At 39.6% G+C, this 21,017-nt stretch overlaps 1 protein-coding gene across 1 annotated transcript in view; it reads left to right on the forward strand.

Moving 5' to 3' along the window:
* The window catches only part of LOC115564221 (uncharacterized), a 72,744-nt gene that overhangs the window by 12,249 nt on the left and 39,478 nt on the right, over positions 1 to 21,017 (forward strand). Inside the window, exons 3-7 of the mRNA XM_089258512.1 lie at positions 1,151 to 1,249; positions 1,541 to 1,667; positions 1,776 to 1,872; positions 13,683 to 13,815; positions 20,166 to 20,386. Of these exons, the coding sequence (XP_089114638.1) occupies positions 1,151 to 1,249; positions 1,541 to 1,667; positions 1,776 to 1,872; positions 13,683 to 13,815; positions 20,166 to 20,386 (677 nt within the window). The remainder of the gene's footprint in view (positions 1 to 1,150; positions 1,250 to 1,540; positions 1,668 to 1,775; positions 1,873 to 13,682; positions 13,816 to 20,165; positions 20,387 to 21,017) is intronic.

Raw genomic sequence — 21,017 nt, forward strand, 5'->3', positions numbered from 1 at the left:
TAAGCAACATTATATGAATTACAAAAGGGAAAATGAAGATTTAGGCTCAAATTATTTTTTCAGCTTTGAATATATATATTAAAATAAATACATATTATTTTGAAAACTTACAAACAAGAAAGCTTTCATATAGAGTTATTAGTTCACCACCTTGCCTTATTAGTTGACATAAGTAAACTTATAATATATACATATAAGACAACAATGTAGAAGTTTTGACTGTCAAGAAAACGTTTACTCCGGCTCATTCCAAGCATCAACTCATGCGAAACATCCACTGACTCTATGGCTATGTAACTATCTGTTACTCTTAAAGCCTTTGCTGCTCAGAAATGACAAGTTTACAATGCAGATTAAAGTCAAGTTTCCAAAGACTTTCTAAGTAGCTCTAAGAATACGTCTAACTTTCCTTTGTCATTGGCAAGAGTGTAATTTACTATGTAATAATTGACCTTCATGTTTTCAACTGTCACACATAATCAGCTTAAGCAATTGCCGCTTATTTAATTTCTACTCGCTTCTATATTGATGCGACACAATAACTCATTGAGTGCTTCGAATTGCATAATAATCGAGCCAATATCTCACACATACACTCACACTGCCATTCAAGGAATGCTCAACTCAGTTGAGTCAGTTAAGATAGAAATTGTTCGCCCTTTGTCAAGTAAAACCAACTAAGCAATTCAATTTTAAACGTTTAACTAACCATATTTCCTTATTATACTTTCTTCCACTGATGCTGATGCTCTATCTGCTTCGCTGCTCTATCTACACAATGATGGGCAAAATAAAAACAACTGCAACAACAACAACTGTTGTTGTTGGTGTAATCAATGCCACTGTCACGGCAATTTGCACACACACAAAATGCAACACAAAACAACCAACAACAACAACAACAATGATGATGACGACAACGACAACGACGCCGTTGTTCTCTACGGCACTACAAACGACTTGGCATTGAACTACTCATAACAACAACAACAACAACTACAACATGGATGACAACAACAACAACAACAACATCATGAATCGCTGTCCCTGGTCATCATCATGAATGCTGATGCTGCTCCTGCTCCTGCTGGGGATGTTGCTGCTGCTCCTGCTTACTGGCAATACGTTGCGTATACGTAACATTGGCCAGGCTTCGATGCGGCCAAGCATTGGCTGGCAGTCAGCTCGATACTCTTGATAATTGGCGCTGCCAGTGTGGCCGTGCCCCTGGCGCTACGTGTGGCTGCAAGTGAGTAGTGTGCAGACTGTGTAGACCTTATTTCCGCTTTCAGATACCGGACAATAAATCAATTACCATAACGCATACGACACGTAGCCAAAGCTCAAAGTGTCAAGAGACGTTATGCATGTGTGCGTGCGCATGTGTGTGGGTGTTGCCTTTCTGTCTGTGTGTCGTGTTAATGCGTTCAAGTTAGTTAGTAGCTGCTGCTAACTTGGTTTTATGGGCCACACACTCACTTTTTACCTTCTCTCTCTCACTCTGTCTCACTCTCTCATTTTTTTTTTTCTGCTTTAACAGGTGCGCCCTTTGAGGAGCGTTTGCGCGTTGCCGTACAGCTCTTGGATCAAGTGCCTTTAATCGATGGGCATAATGACTTACCCTGGAATATACGCAAGTTCCTCCATAACAGACTCAACGACTTCAAGTGAGCAATACGCAGATGCAATTAATTTTTCATATATTTTTAAACGAACGTCTTTTATAATTTTTCCATCACTTCTTTTCATTTTTTGTTCTTTGCAATTTTTCGCAGCTTTGATGAGGACTTGCGCAACGTGGTGCCCTGGGCGCGCAGCCACTGGAGCCACACGGATCTCACGCGCCTGAAGAAGGGACGCATATCAGCGCAGGTAAGTGCAAAATATATGCCCACCTTAGCTCACCTGCCATCCGCCATCCGACGTCTTTGTCGTTGGCTCTTTAAGCTTTAATTGGCCAGCTAACTTATCAAACGCTGCGCGACAGTGGGCTGCATAAGTTTGCTGCCCGGCTTGTCAGGCTCTTTAGGAAATTTTCCATATACCCTGTGTAAACTAGTTAATGTAGAGCATATACTACTACTATATATGCTCTTATTGATTTAATAGCTCTTCTCATACCTCAGACAATATCGTCTTTGAGCTCTTTTCCATTAACTCTTTTCTTCTTACAGTTGCAATATTTTCGTCTATTCGTTTCTCAGAGTATTAGCCTGTCGTTTGGCTTCTCTTGCTTCGTTTCACTTCCCTTTCAATCATTTTCACATTTTTTTTCTGTCTAATTGCCGCTTAGTCGTTGTCCCGGCAACCTTTGCAGTCGTCTGAAGCTATCTTTGCTCCAGCTTTTGCTCTGCGCAGCTTTCAACTAGTCAGAGAGGCAAACAAAAAAAATGGGAAAAAAATATTAATTATGGGCCACTATTCACCTGAAGCAGCGCTACAGCAGCAGCTTCTGCTCTCGTCGGGCTTCGCAGCCTCTGTTGATACTGCCGGTTCCTGCTGCTGCTCCTGCTGATGCGTTAATTATTTTTGCCATGCAACGGCCTGCTGCTCCCATTTAAGGCGTCGCTTCTAATTGGTCATTATTGATTCCTTAAGCCCAATTTTGTGCGTCATATTTTCTTTTCTTTTCATTCCTTTTTTTTCCTTTTTTAAATGGCTTACTTGATATTAATGCCATTTGCGACAAGCCTGTTGAGCACTGCGTGTGGTAGTAGCTCAAGGCTGCTGGCTGCTATGGCAAAGTACTACAGATTTATTTTAGCTTAAGCTCACTGACTATTTACGGAGGCTGTGGCGTAGCTATATTGTGGAGACTTTTTTTTAAGGAAGCAATTTATTAACTTGCTAAGTAAATTTTCGTAAAAAATAAAAATATAATAATAATAATAAATATAAAATAAAATAAAAAAATAAATAAAACACTATAATAATATTTAATATTAATTATAATACTTATTTAAAAAATTTAATTTTATATCAATCATTACATAAAATTGAGAAACCACCCAAATCCACAAAGAACAAAATAAAAGAATAATTTTATATAATAAAATATAAATAATTAAATAAAATAGAAATAAATTAAAAATATATATTTTGAGCTTGAGTTTATTAGAATTTAAGCTTTTAATTCACTTTTTAGTTATCTAGATTTATTTTATTTCAATATCCTCTTACACCGAATAAATGAGCTTCATTTAAAAACTTTTTGGCCATAAAATCTATTAAGCATTCCAAAGCAAATTTTGTATCAGGAAAAGCCCATGAAAATTGCATGAGCATTTCAAGTGCTTCATTTCCTAATCGTGTGTCGCTGAAAGGAAAATAACTTGCATGAGTTCCTTTGCATACTTGAAATCGCATTTGACATCAATTAGCGAAACACAGACACACACACATATACATGTGAGTGTGTCTTTGTGCAGATTGTGGCAACAATTTGCCGCCATCATCAACAAGTTCAATTAGCCACACCCCGACTTGAAAGTTGTTGCGCGCCTCTTCTCATCGAACACGAGAGTCTAGAAGTTTTCAGTTAACAGTTTTCAGGCACCTACCTGCCCGCCCACTAGTTGCAAATACCAATAAGTATGGCAATAATGACGCCTGGGAGCAGTTAACTAAAACAGCGCCCCATTTGCGGAGAGGCGTGGCACGAATGCTTGAAAGTGTGAAGTTTTAATAAGCATCGACTTGTGGCCCCATAAAAGCCACTGAGCAATTCCCGTGCACGAGTCAGAGTCACGGCATTCGCCAGCGTAATTAAATTGAGTGCAGCATAATTATACCCTATAAACGAATATTTGGCAGTGTGGGTCCGATATGTGAGCAAAGAAATCAATATAATTATAAATATACATTTTAAAGGAAATACTGTGCAATTTAATGTACTAGAGGGTTAGTTTTAAAAGTGTACAAATTAATTAAGCTTTCATGTGCTTCTGACTGAAGCCTAAAAGCTGTAAAAGCTCATTGAAAAGAATGAAGCTGTCTGTTGACTGTAGTTTACTTGTAGTCTTTAGTTGACTGTTATTAGCTCATCATCATCAAGAAATATGCTTTGAAATTTACTTTTATATTCGCGGAATACTTTAAGTGTATGAGAATCGAAAAATCAATATTAAAATTTAAAGCTAACGTGCAACAACTAACTAAAAATTGTCGTAAAGTTTATTAATCTGCTTCTTTGTGTATTGTAAGTCGTTGATTGACTGCGTGCAACTTTAAAGAGCTTTGAAAGTTACTTTAACAGTTTTTTTTTTCTACTTCAGTCGGATTAATATTTTTACATTATCCAGCATCTACTTCCATCGAAGCTTAAAAGCTTTAAAAGTTACTTGTTCTTTTCCTTGATTAATGACTTCAAAGCTTTAATGAGCTTTAAACGTATATCAGCTTATAACATATTGTAAATGAAAGCCACTTCCACAATCATTCCATAGGGAATAAGGGGTAGCCCCTGCAACCTTTGCTGCCACCATCTGCAGGGTATTTGATTGCAGCTTTTCGGCTTGTTGCCTTCCACATTTACTGCCGTTTCCGAGTTTTGCAATATTGCGCCGCAAACTGCAATTACCTGTTAGCTGTTAGCTGTTACCTGTTAGCCGTGCGTCAAACAAAACCAAAAATTGTTTGCCAACATTAAATTTATGGCGGCAGCGGGCCAAGCCATAGAATCGCGTGAGCCAATGCAACATTGAGGCGGCGTGGTGGCATGTGGCCATGACACGACCCAAAATGCATGGCGCAAGTTCATTTTCATTAAGTTTAAAGCCTGCTGTTAGCACTTGCACTGGGCCAAGCCGCTGGCTCCGTGACTCTGGCCAGAACTGCAATCGCAAATGCAATTGCCGGCGCATTTTTTCGCGTGCGAAACGTGAGAACTCATCCTGGCTGTTGGCTGTTGCGACGCTCTCGATTTGAAATATTGAAGTCGCTTCTGGCCAAAAAGTGTTTATTTGCCTTTGATTTATGAACTTTCGCTGCGTTTCATTTGCGCCAAAAGCACAGCACGTACAGCCAGTTTAGCATTGAAACGGATATTTACTTTGGACTGCTTGATTTATGCCAGGCTGCAATGAGAACTATGCAATGTCTAATGTGCGTAGAAAGTCGTTCTATGGAATATCTTAATTGGTAGTAGTCTGAAAATATTATACAGTATATTTAGAGGATTTTTTTTTTAAATTTGAGTTCAGGAAACAAACAGCAGGGGGCGTGGAACATCCCACAAAAATACATAAATAGAATCGCGATAGTTCGAAACGACAATTTATCGAGAATTAATTAAGAACAAATTTCTTTCAAGGGGCTAGAAATATTTTTTATTGATCGCGAGTATCGATTTACCGGGATACAAATTATTGAGACTCGACTGTATATATTTGTTCTTTATCTTTTATGATCGAGCCATATTCGTCTGTGCGTCCCTCCTAGCTATGGAATCATTACCAATAAGAACTTAGCAACAACACTTAAATATATTTCATTTTAAGCTTCATTGCTTTGACTTCATTACTTTACGGACTTGGCCAACACGCGAGCTGTGCATTTCTTTTAGCCGTACAATAAATCATTTTGAGCATTTTACTTGCATTATAAATTCCAATTTGTAGCTTTGGCTACGTGACACACATTTAGCCCGTTAAAGTTTTTCGCTAACTGCGCCAGTTCGCACTTAATTCGTGACGGAAAACTAAGCTCAATAAAGGCAGTTCAAAGAGACAGAGAGAGCACAGAGAGCAGAGAAAACAAAATGACAAACAAGGCAACTAACTAACTGGATGACAACATGTTTCAACAATTGTTGCCCAAAATTCGAAACGTGCACTGACTGCATGTCGTCGATGCAGCAGCAGCAGCAGCAGCCAGTAAAAAGCCAAGGCCAAAGACAAAAAACAATGCGCAGCAGGCAGAACGATGCGAAAAAAAGAAATCTAGAAAAAAAACTACAGCAAAATGTTTAATAGACAAGCTGAAAATCACGTTTAGGCCATAAAGCACTCAAACGCGTGCTGCAGGGCAGCGGCTCGAATCATTTTGGCGCCCAAGCAGCTCGAACAGCTGCCAGAATGTGATGCCAGCAGCTGCTGCTGCAGCAGCGCCCAAGCAGTTGATGCGCTTTTACTGACTAACGGCAAAAAAAGTGAAATTATTGCAGCTGGATATTGGCCACTGCGACATACTCTATTGGCGAATCAATAAGGTTTGTGAAACTGATAAATAATGTGCGAAATGTGGACTGTCAGTATCTGCTCCATCTCTGTCTTTAATCTAGATCTCTTTCTGTATCTTTCCAGCTTCGATTTGCACTGCGGTTTTTATCTTGATCTTTCCCATCCCATTTCTTTCTAGGTCAATGTGACCTCCTTGATTTCTGTGTGATTTTACTCCCTGGTTATCTCTCTTTCTCTCTGTTTCTACTTCAGCATTAATAGCTCCGTCTCACTCTCCTTCTTTGCGGAGTTTCTAACTTTCTATCCTATCTACCTCTGGTCATCTTTCTCGCCCAACTCCTAATCAGCCGCTCTGTCTTTTTGCCCTAAGACTCCATAACGAGCACGGTTTCTCTCCTTCTCTATATATCTCTCTTTTTTTTGCTTCTGCCTTTAGTTGCCCAATCTCTATCCCATATTTTCATCTCTCTCTTGTTCCTTTTATAGACCTCTCTCCCTTTCTCTATCATTCTCTCTGTATTATTCTACTTCTCTTGCTACATTTATAGATCTCTCTCTATCATTCCTTCTCTATATTTCTCCCTCTAGCCCTTTCCTTCTCTTAATATAGTTACAGAAATCTCTCACTCTCTCTCCCTCTCTCTCTCACCTCTTTTGCTCTCTTCCTCTCTCTCCTTTACTCTGTCTCTCTCTCTCGCCGTCACTCCCTCTCTCTCTCTCTTTATCTCATATTCTCTCTCACTCTCCAACCCAATTGTTAAGCCCTTTCTCTCTTCCAGTCTTTCTCTCTCTCCATGCTTCATGCTCACATGTCGTCAAGCTAATATACTCGACTAAACTTCCTGCATGGCGTGTCTCCAACAAAAAAAGAAGAAAAGAAAACTACATTTGTGTCTGCAACATAGTTGGGCAGGTAACAGCAATAACAACATCAGCAATAGCTACAGCAACAGCAACAACAACAACAACATTGCTGAAATATCAGACAGACGAAAAGTTGGCTCCGACTGGCAGCGGTGCTCGTTGAGCAGCTGCCGTAACCAGTGGCAGCGCAGCATCAGCGCCAGGACACGGACACGGACACGGAAACGTCATGTTACGGTTGTCCTCCTGCATGGCTGACTGCATTCGAGCTGCTGCTGTCGCTGCTGACTGCAGCCTAATAGAAAGCGCATATATGCCCAACCCAACCCAGCTCAGCCCAGCCCAATCCAGATGCTCGAGCAGACGAAGGCGGATGTGAACGCCGCCGCCATTTTATGTTGTAATCTGAGCCAGGACATGCAGTAGAGCACATTGCCGCATTCAGCATGCATGTACCGCTGGGATTTGAAAAGTGTTCGTCGGTCTTTGTTGGTGGTTTGCTGTGGTTCAGGCTCCAACTGAGGCTGAGACTGAGCCCCGAGTCTGGCCATGTGGCGCTTATCTCGTTGGCCGTTCGCTTCAAATCCGTATTTACTTTTAAAAAGTATTTAATGTTGGCAACGGAAGCAGCCCGGGCTAAACACTCCTTTTCTTTCCTTTTTTGTTAGTGCTTGTGGTCGGTGCTGCTCTTTAGGTTTTTCGGCCTAAGCTGTCAGGGATTTGTATTTTGCTTGAGGCGATGCTGAATGTGTTTTATCTACAAATTGTCTACTAAACACACACACACACACACATTCACACAGAGGCACCTTTTTAGGCTGTGCTGTGTGCTCTTAAGTGCATTGCAATTTTCTATTGCATATTTTGGGCGTCCTTAAACAAATTTGATCCTAATTGCAAAAGAATTTTGTGGAAAGTACTTATAATTCTCTTATGGGGAGCTTTATTTCCATTGCTTTAGTAAGCAGCAGTAGGCTGGCTTAGGGCTCCTTTCACTGTTGTTTGGGCTCTGCTAAGCGCATTTTCAGACTTGGAGATTATTTAGAAAATTTAAATTATTAACTAAAAATCCGAAGAGGATTTCCCTTTCAATTATGCTTTTTGGATTTAGTGGATTTTATGGAATTTCATTTAAACATTTTACCTGAAGCCAATTAAAAATGGGATTAGAAAAGATTGATTCTATATTTTTTATTTTATTTTATTTTATTTTTTAATTTATTTAATTTTCTATTTATTTTTTATATATTATTTATTTTATTTTGTTTATTTTAATTTATTTATTTTTTTTTTTATTTATTTTTTTTTTTATATAGAGAATTTCATCAACTATCTACCAACAACAATTTTTTTATTTAATGGCTCTCGTATTCAAGAAGAGTAAAATAAATCAATCAATGCAGTTTCTTTACTTGAATATTTATTTTCACAGCTTTTAATGATCTAAAGTAAATACAGCTCCAAAAAACCATTCAATAGTAGTAAAATAAATATTTTAAAAATATATATAAATACAAATTATATATACTCGCCACAAAAATTGCCTGGAAAAAATCGTGCAAGAAAATACAATTTAGGTTAAACACAAATTGAATGGAAATCGGGTAAAAAAACCCTTCGAATAGCATATGAAAATAATTTAATTAAGCAAACAGCTTTGTGTCACACAAATGCGCCAATATTTATTGTATGTGCATAAACATTTAATTTGAAATTATGCGTAATTTGTGATTTGCTGACTTATTGCATTGTGGAACAGATTGAAATGTCATTTGATTGAATTGGGCGCACTCCAGTGCCATTTGTTGTGAGGAAACTTTCTGTTTGCCATTTCGACCGCAATGCAGCAGCTGCATTCGCTGGGTGGCAGCCGTTTAATAAATGCCAACGCCATCAGCATGCCACAACCGCAAGACACAACAAAGCACACACACACACACACACACACACACACACACACACTCACACATACCAATACACAGTCACGCCCATTCACAACAAATCACGCACACCGAGCAGCGCATTCACAATTAACTTGAAGCCAAAATGCTATCCTTGGGGGAGAATTGTTGTTGTTGTTGCGCCTGCTCCTGCTGCTGCTGTTGTTGTTGTTGTTGTTGTTCTCGTTTGCCAGCGTCAAACAACTTTAAATATTAATATGCCTTGAGCCAACAACAATGCCACTGCCTCTGCTGCTGCTGCTGCTGCCTCTGCTGCTGCTGCTGCTGATGATGATGATGATGATGACAATAATGGTGCTCGTGCTGCGGATGCTGCTGATAGGGCAGGACACAAACAATGCGCCAAGGACATTGCCGAGACATTGACGACACTTTTGGGGGTGTAGATGTGTGTATGTGTGTGTGTGTGTATGGTTGCGCCATGCTGCAGGTGGTGCTGCTAATGGCAAAGTGTCATGCTTAAACACACTTCAAGCGCACAGTGAGCATATTCAGAGCCTGCCAGTCCAGCCAATTCATATACCCTGGCCAGGGGCCTTTGTTGTGGGCAACAGGTGACTTGATGCGGCTGCATTAAGTGAAATATTTCATTTCGGCCTGGCTTGCTTCACCAATTGCTGCCAGCCGTCTGGCTAGAACAATGGCAGACAATACGCTTTGCACACACACACACACATAGACGGTGGCACATAGCTGCATAACACTCTTAGCGCTTTGGCTAAATATTGCGCCGCGTTTACCTGTTGCCCTTTGCGGCATTCACGCTGCCTAATAAAAAATATTTAAAAAAAAATCAACTGAGGCGTCACATGCCACACCTCCCACGACTCTGCCTACAAAAATGTTTTAAGAGGATTTGCAAGCACAAAAAGAAAAGAAATAAGCAAACAACAAAGAAAGGGAAATATTTTTTAAAGTGGTGAGAGAAGCACGCAACGGAAATGTGAAGTGCGCGTCATAATGATGCGCACAAAGCAGACTCAATTGTGAAGAGGCAACCACAGATAACAGCAGCAGCAGCAGCAGCAAAAAGAAAACGAGTTAAATTCCTCTTCTGCCCGCCTTCAAGCAAAAGTTGCCAATTTTCTCCGTTCTATATTGGCGCAGCTAATGCCAAAGTAAAAAAAAAAAAAAAAAAAATATATATATAAAAAAATATATATATATATTTGTTGGGTTCTGACTGCAAAGGTGTCACAATAAAATGATTTTATTATTGTTCAAGCTCTCAAGATTCTACACTTTATAATATTAATAATAAAAGTAAATAAAAGCAAAATTAAATTAAATAAAAAAACATTGCTTTAGTTTCATTAATTGATAATTAGTTATATTACTAATTATAGTAAAGCTTCACTATATTTTATTTGTATTATTCGGCATCAAAATAAATTTCTAAACTCTGCTTAGTTAACTATTTATTCGCAATGCTCTCTATTTCTCTTAGCGACTAAATTAACCAAAGCCTTAATGCACTTAGCTGGCTGTAGAATTTTCAATGAATAAAATATATGTATTTAAAATAAATATATATGTATAAATATATTTTAAAATATATATTTTTTTGAATTAATTTTCCCTTTATGCTTTGCCTCGCATATTTTTGATTTTTTTCTCAACTACCTAGATTTGTCAATTTTTAAGCAGCAGAATTATGTTTATTTATTTTATTGGATTTTTGAGCCCAGAGACTTCTGTTCTAAGCCTAGGGATTTGAGTGCCAAAGCTTAGTGTGAAAACAAAAATATTTTTCTTCCAAGAATTATTTTGCCCATGCTTAGCAACAATATCAATCGACATTTACTTCATAAATGTTTAACAATGAACAGAAGTTCTTGTTCTGAGAAATAAAATTCTTATTTTACAGAAATCAATATACGGCAAAACAAAAGAGAAATGCTTAAAGGAAAGAGATAAAACAATTTTAAAAATTATATCGAATTCTAATTTTATACTAACCAAAGCTTTTGTCTTCACAAATTCTTAGAATATTCGAAATGAAGCAGAGGACATTAAGAAACTTTTGCCCTATGCTCCATGGATCAAATATTTTGATCCATTAAAAATCTCCCGCTATTGCCCTCTCTCTTTCTCTCTCTCTCTCTCTCTCTCTCTCTCTCTCTTTCAATTGTAGCTTTAAAAAGCTATATAGCAGTACATCATTAGCTTTGAAGTATATAAACAGTAACTGCGCAAGCAGAGCCGTAAAACGTATGCGAGCCATTAGATCACGTTATATCATTAGGGAAAAATGAAGGCACGTACGTGTCTCCATCGAACAGGAAGCAGCCAAAGTGCAAAAAACAATTCAAAACAACAACAACAACAGGCACAACAACAACAACTGAAAGAGCAATTAAAAAGTTTTTGGCTTTTTGCTGGAACAAAAAAAGAGGACTACAACTAGAACCTGACAACACAGAAAATGCAATAAATAATTTTTAATATAAATTCGTAAGGGGCTGTATGCTGGACGAGTGCCAAAAATGCCCAGCTATCCAGACCCTAGGTCCCCCATACCCCATACCAGACTCGACCAGAGCAAACCCCGTACACACAGGCACGTAGCCCCGAAAAATTATACCAGGGGCACTAAATTAAAAGCTAAACAAAACAACGAAACACTGAAAAATGTTCATTTACCAGTTGGCCATTCCTCATTCCCATAAGCATCATCGTTGTCTACCTGCTGATGACGATGATGATGATGATGATGATGATAGAGTGCATACATTTAAGCGCCGCAATTCATATAGAAAATGTTGCTGTTGGCCAGCCAGCTTGGAGCCCAACTTTTCAATAAACGACTCACAATGAGTTCTGTGGCCGAAAAACAATTTAGCCGAGTTAAGAAACAACCGTAGTGGGGCACTGGCTGCGTCTATGGCTAAAGGTGTTCAGCTCGACCAGGTTACCCGAGCAATTGGATTTGAAGTGCATAGGTCAGTCGACGCGTCGTTCAGTCTATGTGTTTCACATTTCTGCAATTTTAATTGTACAACTAACAAATTTACAGCACCTCCCAGCCCCCCTCCCTCTCTCCTCCTCAGCAACTGTGCAGCGTTAGCTCATGGGTAAATTCCATTTACGGCAGAGCAACAAAGTTTATCCAGCATTGTGATTCCACAGTCCACAGTGCTGGCCCGGCACGTTTCCCAGTTGCTGTTGATTTTCAGTTAGTTTTTATGAACAGTTAACAAATGGAGACTTTTTTTTTTTTGTTGCGGGCTAAGCTCTTGGACTGTGACATACCAAGCTTTGGTTATTTAAATGCAGAAATATTTAATACCAAAATATCTAAGCGTAAATGAAGAGCTTGAAGGAATTAAAGCTGAATTGAATTATGGTATATACATAAATATTTATATTATTTTTTTAGGCTTCTCTTAATTAAAAATTGATGAATTCATTTATTTAATATTACTTGCAGACTTACAAGTTTTTTTTTTTGTGCCTGTGAATAAATTTCTTGTTTAAGTTTTATTTCAAACAATTTATCTACAACATAAAGCACTGCAAATCATTAAAAAAAAAAAAAAAAAAAAAAAATTAAAAAAAAAAACATACAAAGTATTTGTTAGTTTCAAGTAGTTATCTATTAAAAAAAATAAAAAAAAAAAATTACACTTATTATTTTATTTATTAATTTTTTTTATTTTTTTTCCTCTATAAAGCTTTACCTATTGAATTCTCTTATCGCCCACATATTATCTATGTGGTCCACTTTTGTTTTCTGCATTCTGCATGGTAACTCTTAGGCGCCGCTCCCCCTTGCAGTTATTTCTGCTTAGTTCCGGGTGCTATACATACACACATCCATATGTAGATGCTCGCTCTGCCAGCTTATCAGGGGACAAAAGTGCATGAGCATTTGCCTCAATTCGGGTTAATTGTACGGCCATTGCAGAGCTGACCAGGCACCGCCAGGCCCGGTGTCCACCTGTGTGCCTCACCTGCACACTGACAGCGTTCATTACGATTGCACGAACGAGCGTTTACATACGGTATTTGCAAAATTTTGTATTGCCATTGTTGTTGTTGTTGTTGCTGCTGCTGCTGCTATTGTTGCCACATGTCATTAGTTGGTTACGAGCGGTTGTGGAGCACCCACAGCACCCTTGCTGTTTAACTAACACCCCTGGATTGCCTGGCATTTTAAAGCAAATAATGAAATGCGGCAATAAATGGATAACAGCTCCAATTTCTGCTCTTTCAGTGTGGCATATATATATATATATATATATAAACAAATGCAGGTGTAACAACTACAAACAAATGTAAATTTTTACAAATATTTGGAAAGTAGTTTATAGACCAGAACAGACCAGACCAGACCAGACCAGACCAGAGAATAGAACTAAGTAAAATAATTGAAAGTTTTATGCACATAAATTTCTCTAGTAAACGCTTGAGTATTAATGGATACAAAATTTTACTGCAATAATTGAGTATTTTTGTATTACATTAAACAATTAGAACAGAAAATCGAAAATATGTTTATTCATTTAAAAATAATTGAAGCAAATTATGCATAGCAATTGAAAACTCCGAAGCAACAAAATCTAGTTGAGGCAAAATCATACGAAAAAACTTTATACATGCACTGCCTAAATCGTTGCTCTTACTTCATACCTCTTCAACTCTGATTAACCCGAAAGCATTCCTCTCTCATTTGCAGTTCTGGGCAGCCTACGTGCCCTGTGAGGCCCAGCATCGCGATGCAGTGCAGCTGACGCTGGAACAAATTGATGTGATCAAAAGGCTAACCGATCGATATTCGCCGCAGCTAACCACCTGTACCTCGGCGCAGGGTAAGTGCTTTACCAAATCCCAAATACCAAATACCCAATCCGAATCCCAAATAGCGAACGTAAAATATGTAGACGCCTGAGCCCTGAGTTTAGCTGCGGTGAATCTGCAGCTGAAATGCCAAAAAGCGCTCAGAGGCCACGCATTCAATTTGCTGTGATGCCGGAAACTTTTCGCGAGTTGTTCAAAAGTATCCAAAAGCACAAAAAAAGAAGCTAAAAATACGAAGAGGCGGCCGGGGGATAAGGGGAAGAGTAATTTTGAAGAAATGGAAAGGAAGAGCGAGTCGCAGCAGTGCTCCAGACTTGCACTTGAGTCAACTGCTTACCGCGTGCCATATTTTTGCGCCATTTCCTTTGATATGCCGCACTCACCTAGTTAACAGCGGGCGGTAGTCCTTCGCTCAACGGGGCCCCACTGATGTGGCAAGCAGCCACGACGAGTGCAGCTGCAACTGCCTGCAAAACTTTGACTTATGTTCGAGTCTCCGGCCAGTATTCAAGTTGTTGCTGCTGCTGCTGCTGATGTTGCTGCTGCTGCTGATGCTCCTGGTTTTGTTTTCCGTTTTGCATTTTGATTTGCTGCCATAGGACTTGGCAATCTTTTGGCATTCTTTTAATACCCTGTAAAGTGAAGAAAACTTAGACACGGCATGCTCGTGAGTGAAGTAGAGCTGGTTGATGGAGTAAATAATTGATATGAAATAGGAATATATTGCATAGAATATAGACTCGCATATTTTGATTCCATTGGATGTAAGGCTTCAATAATTTGTTACGAGAATATTCAATCAATTTTCATCTATTAAACTCTTCAAACTGTTAGTGCTCTAGGCTTAGCTTGTGTTCTATTTGCTTTCAGAAATATATTAATATATATATTGAGGTCTGTTTGCTATCAGAAATATATTAATATTTATAGTTGATATGGATAGAAATGATAGAACATAGATATATTCGATATCTCCTTAGCATTCCTTAGATTTAGTAATTAATATTTAAATAAGTAAATATTTGGATTGAACTCATAGAAGTTCAAACCATGCGGTTATTGAAAATACATTTGCTTAGTATATAGTATAAGACAGATTGCAAATAAAAAGAGAAACAAAAAATACCCTAGCTATATCAGCAATCGACTCCAGCAATCTCTCAGCTATCCATACAGATTCGTTTATAGCTGCTTAATTTGGGGTGTTATGGCTTTAGCTTATGCTCTGCTCTTCATCAAATTAATCGGGTATATATGTATATGAATGATGAAATATATGTATAATATATATATAGCTTATTTAGGGTAAATATGCTCCAATAATTGATTCCATTTGTCAGCTGTTAGTGGTCTAATTTCTATGTTCTTTGCTTAAAATTACTGCTCTTGTAGTCCCATAGAGTATATATACATATATATAAGAATAAATAAAAGGATAGACATTCATATAATTCGTTTCAGAGCATAGCCGCATATCGATATCCGTCCATTAGTAGCGCATTAGCCCATAAAGCTGATCTTAAATTCTTCTCTATTGATTTCGACCAGGGTATATTCAAGTACAGCGCCTTCACCTATATATACACCCGCTCAAATCTTATGTTTTTATTTTTGGCATTTGTTTGGAGCTCTAAAAGGAAAACCGCGGCGAAACAAACAAGAAATCGCTTCCGGCATCGCGCGTTGAAACATTTATGCAGCCGTTAATGGAAATGTCAATAAATCACATGGCCATAAAAATCATGCACAGGAAGAAAACTTTTTGCTCGAAATTTACGAGCGGAAATGCATGCGCCCCCCCCTCAACAAAAAAGAAAGAAAGGATATAAATATATATATAGATATACGGTATACACTGTATATACTTGCAGTCAGTGCTAAATTGTGATAAGAGAACCCCATATGTTTAGCCGAATGCACGCACTCTAAACAGCAGCAGGCACTAGCGGCACGCCAACAGCTCTTGAATGCAGCAGAAATGCAAACAAAACGAAAATCGACTGCAAAACTCAGTTGGGCGAGCGAAAAGTGCAGCAGGAATTGCAAGCAAACTTTATAACGTTGCAGCAAGCACAGTTTTTAATCGCTCCAACACAGTAAGGGTGTGTGCGTGGAGTATGCTCGAGCTTGAATGGAAATTGGCAAATCGAGAAAAGTATTCGATAGCCCAGTTAATAAACAGTTTGTGGGTCATATTTGCTAAAGCACTGAGCATTTAAGGCAGCTTTAGCTCAAATCATGTTGCAAAAATTGGTTATTGCCGCAATTCAGATCATCGACTGGCCTTAGTCAAAGTTCCCATCGATTTCTGCTTACTGTGCAGCAATCAGCGCCCTAGCTCGTATGAAGGATGAGATGCTTAACTGCTGCAATCAACAACTATTAGATGTGCAAGAGCATTTAGCAGTCAGTGCTTGGTTTCAGGCCAATCGAAATGATTTCACATTTGCACTATTTGAAGCATTCACTGAGCCAAGAACGTTAACCACTTGACCGTAGCTGGACTGCAGCTGCTGCAGGCAGCAAATAAAACCAACATTTTATTTCCAGCTGCACGAAAATAAACGCACTCGCCTGGAATTGTAGTAGCTTGGTGCACACGCATATCCTGTAAATAAAATGTCCACCCGAAAAAAGAACGGGAGAGGGAGGATGAGAGAGCTACCACTACTAGTCTTAGTCAGATGTTGCTGACTGCCAAAGTGATTGTAAAAAAGCAAAGCTAACGAACTGAAACAGAACGCGACGTTGAGTCGTCGACAACTGACATGCCATGTCCGTCCGTTCGTCCGCCCGTCCGTCCGTCCGTCAGTCAGTCAGCCAGTCAGTCAGCAAGCCCGTTTCCCTAGTCACAATCCTTGCTGCTACTCCAGCGAATGTAGTACAACACATGTATGTCCAATTGAGTCCTGGCTGCTCCTTGGCTCCCATCAAGGCAGTGTGAAGTGAGCGTTGCATACGCGTTGCATAAACACAATAAATGTGAAAACTGAAAACTGAAAACCCAAACTGAGTTTACATCACTGCTCTATTTCGTTCTCGTTTTTTTTTCTGTCTTTCTTGATTTTCCACTCACCTTTGTTGTCTCACCTGCTTCTGTCTCTGCTGCCTGCTTCTAACATTTGCTACTTTACATTTTCACCGTGTCGATGTGTGAATGCCTTTCATTCGCAATTTTCAATTTCCACCTTCGAAATGTGTAAACTTCAATTTACACTGAGCTGCCGCATTGCATTGAGCTAACGGGGGAGCCGAGAACCAAAATTGCATTCGATTTGTAAAGCCTTTGACATTTTCCCAGCATGCTCTGTCCACGGAGCATTCGGATTTTCTAGCTCAACTTGAGAACGAGAAACTGAAAAGAAATTCGAATGAGATTTGTGCTGCAGCAGTGGTAAAACAAAAAAAGAAATTCAATTTTGAGTGGCAAATAAGAAAACGAAACAATAATAATACAATAATTTTCATATACCATTTAGGAGTAAGATCTAGCTTCTATCTCAACTCAAATCATATCTTCAAATATAACTAATCTTAGTAGTCTCATATCGAGCAGTTGTTATTCCTCAAATTCAATCCACAATTCAGCGTAGTTCGATTTCAATCAGCTATTCCATCTGAAGTTCCGTAAGTGCATTTCAAGTTTTGCTTGTGGAAATTGGGTAGATTTTGATGCCCTTGCGTTTGGTTTATTGCGTCAAGTGGCATTTGGTTGGGATTTTCATTTTGAAATGTGTTGGAGCATTCGTTTCTCTCCATTGCCCTGAATCGCATCCGATACACCGGCCATATATTATACATTACGTTTTGGGGCCATGGCCGATTCTTGTTGCTAGCAACGGTCACAGACAATTACATGCCGGACCAGCATCCAGCTTCCTTTCGAGAGTCCGTTTGCCCTGACACTCGCTACAAAAATTGAACTTCAGCTCACGTGGCGCATTTTAGTGCCTTTGGTAGCATTTTCTCTTTGACGGCCACAACAACAGCAACAACAACAACAAAAACAACAACGGCAGTTGCTGCTGCTGTTGCAGCAAGGGTCTTGGCTGAATATTTGTTTATTTGCTCCATATTTTAGGGTTTTACGGCAACGACGACATCGAGCAGCTATTGTGGCAGGTATTTGCTTTCCTGGCTCCCATAACAATAGCCAAGCAGCAGCAGCAGCAGCAGCAGCAGAAGCCATGGCAACAGCAACAACTACAATAAAGAAAGGCAGGGCTACAAGTGCGTCCTTTTGATTTTACGCAGCTTATTTACTTATTGCCTGAAAACTTGCATGGCAGGATTCTAGCAGTCCGTATCCTCTGACGTCTGCTCCATCGGTTCCACTTTGGCGTCCCTTTGTGGCAAATTTATTGACTCGTTTACCCTGTTTGTGGCATTCGGAATGTTATTACAATGCTTGATTTGAATGCAGCGACAAATTATTGAAACGCTTACCGTGCCATATATGTATGTATGTATGTATGTGCCAAGGGGAGCTCTTTGATTTAAGGCAGCAGCAATGCCATATAACTAGGCTCACTTCAAATCAAATTGCCTAAACAAATTGTTTACCAACTTAAACTCGATTGGCAGCTCGATTGAGTTTGCCGATAATCGACAATCGCACATTGGCATTTTCCAGCACTATTTTGGGCAGTCACCAACACGGCTTGATAATCGATGACGTGTACTTAGGCCGTCGCCGGGCTATAAAAGGCCGGCTTTCTGGCTGTCGAATTCAGTTGTCTCCCAGCGCTCAGCTGGTTCTAATAACCGGCTCATATAATTTTTTTTTGTGTATTTTTTTGGTGCATTTTTTTTTTTTTGTGTTTTTTTGTTTTTGAGTTGATTTGACTTGGGTTAGATTTTTCTTTTGGCTAAAATCTAACATTGAGCTGTTGCTTGTTGAAATAAAGCAACTGGCACCACAAAAGTCAGTTTATTACTGCTTTTGTTGCACAATCTTCGGATTGATGCAGTGTCGCTCAGGACAACTGCCCCCCGGATCGGTTTTACCGATGGCGTTGTCGTCTGCTGCCCATGCGTGCAACAAAGTTGACGCATGAGATTTTAAGTCGGCAGACAAAAAATATAAATGATCTGGATTTAGACTGGGTCTGTGTGGAAGGAAGTGGAGTGGAATTAGTGTATTGCGGAGTGTTTTTTTTTTTTTATTAATTGTGATAATCTTTTTTTTTGCTAGTTTTTTCGTAGTCTTTGGTCTTTGGTCGGTAATTGGAATTGTCAGCTTTGGAATCGACGACTTGGGTTAGATTTTCTTTTTGGCTAAAATCTAACATTGAGCTGTTGCTTGTTGAAATAAAGCAACTGGCACCACAAAAGTCAGTTTTTAGCTGCTTTTGTTGCACAATCTTCGGATTGATGCAGTGTCGCTCAGGACAACTGCCCCCCGGATCGGTTTTACCGATGGCGTTGTCGTCTACTGCCCATGCGTGCAACTAAGTTGACGCATGAGATTTTAAGTCGGCAGACAAAAAATATAAATGATCTCGATTTAGACTGGGTCTGTGTGGAAGGAAGTGGAGTGGAATTAGTGTATTGCGGAGTGTTTTTTTTTTTTTTTATTAATTGTGATAATCTTTTTTTTTTGCTAGTTTTTTCGTAAAGTCTTTGGTCTTTGGTCGGTAATTGGAATTGTCAGCTTTGGAATCGACGACTTGGGTTAGATTTTTTTTTTGGCTAAAATCTAACATTGAGCTGTTGCTTGTTGAAATAAAGCAACTGGCACCACAAAAGTCAGTTTTTAGCTGCTTTTGTTGCACAATCTTCGGATTGATGCAGTGTCGCTCAGGACAACTGCCCCAGATCGGTTTTACCGATGGCGTTGTCGTCTGCTGCCCATGCGTGCAACTAAGTTGACGCATGAGATTTTAAGTCGGCAGACAAAAAATATAAATGATCTCGATTTAGACTGGGTCTGTGTGTAGAGTGGAGTTGAGTTGAGTTTTTTCTAGAATATATTTATATGATTTTTTCTTTTGGAGGCAAGGTACCTTGTTGGTACCTTGGAAAAGAGGCCGTGTTTTTGTATTTTTTGCGCTTTGGTTGAACCATTTTCTTGTTGCTTATTTCCTCTTAGCTAATGTGCTATGGGGAGAAGGAGGAGTGGGCGAGGGGCTTTCGTATTAGTGTATTGAGGGAGTGTATTTTTTTTTTATAACAATCTAAACAAAATGCAAATCAATTTTACTTTCTGTTGAATTATTATCAATAGTTCTTTGCTTGCGGTATAAATCGATGTTGCTTTTTGACATCGGGCTCCATTCAATACCGTTTTCATCATTATCGACATTGGCATTTTCATTGGTTTTTGGTTGAAGATGGACTCCAGCTTATGTCTTCTTTGCAGACATCATCGATGCCCACAAGAACCAACAGCTGTGCTCGCTGACCGGCGTCGAGGGCGGCCACTCGCTGGGTGGTTCGCTGGCTGTGCTGCGCACCCTGTACGCCATTGGGGTGAGGTATATGACGCTGACATCCACATGCCATACGCCGTGGGCCGACTCGAGCTACGCGGACGCGCCAACCTTCAACATGAAGCACGGCGGCCTCACCATATTTGGCAAGGTAAGTGCCAGCCATCATAGCCGTTATTGTCTGTCCCCTCTTCTAGCTGATTTAATGCTAATTAGTCGCGGACGAAGGTTCAGCTCACTTTAGTTCGGTTTTGGGGCAATTCTCTCGTGTGGCTTTTAGGCGGATTTTGCGGCGCCAAGGTTGAAGCACACTTCTCAGTCCTTGCAGCCTGCGGTCAGCCACAGTCGACGCTTTTGTTGGCTTAGTTATAAATGTCTGTGTGTGTGTGGCCGTATACTTGTGGGTGGTGTGCGAAGGGTGGCATATTCAAGTGGCTGAACTGCGTGCCGGGGCGCCATTTTGAAGGCGCCACGGCTTGTGCCCCTAATGGGTCAACAGCTCTCAAATTAGGTGGCTACAGCAATTTGCAAGAGCCGCGCGGCTTTACGCCGGATTATCGTCGTCGGGCCGAAGGTACGCAAATATCTTAAATTAACTACGGCCCGCCAGCCACAGCGAATGCTGTGTCTCTTCAATACCTGTCGAGCGGCTCGTTATATCCAGCCTCTGCACCCCCCCGTAATAAGCTACAGACTGGAAGTGTGGGTGTGATCAAACTTGAAGCCAACTTGAGACAAGTAAAAATGTCTTTAATCATATGAAAAAGTCTATTTAGTTGGGG

This window comes from Drosophila navojoa, chromosome 3 (assembly GCF_054131105.1).
Source record: "Drosophila navojoa isolate 15081-1374.11 chromosome 3, UAZ_NAV_1.0, whole genome shotgun sequence".
NCBI classification, from domain to species: Eukaryota; Metazoa; Arthropoda; class Insecta; order Diptera; family Drosophilidae; genus Drosophila; species Drosophila navojoa.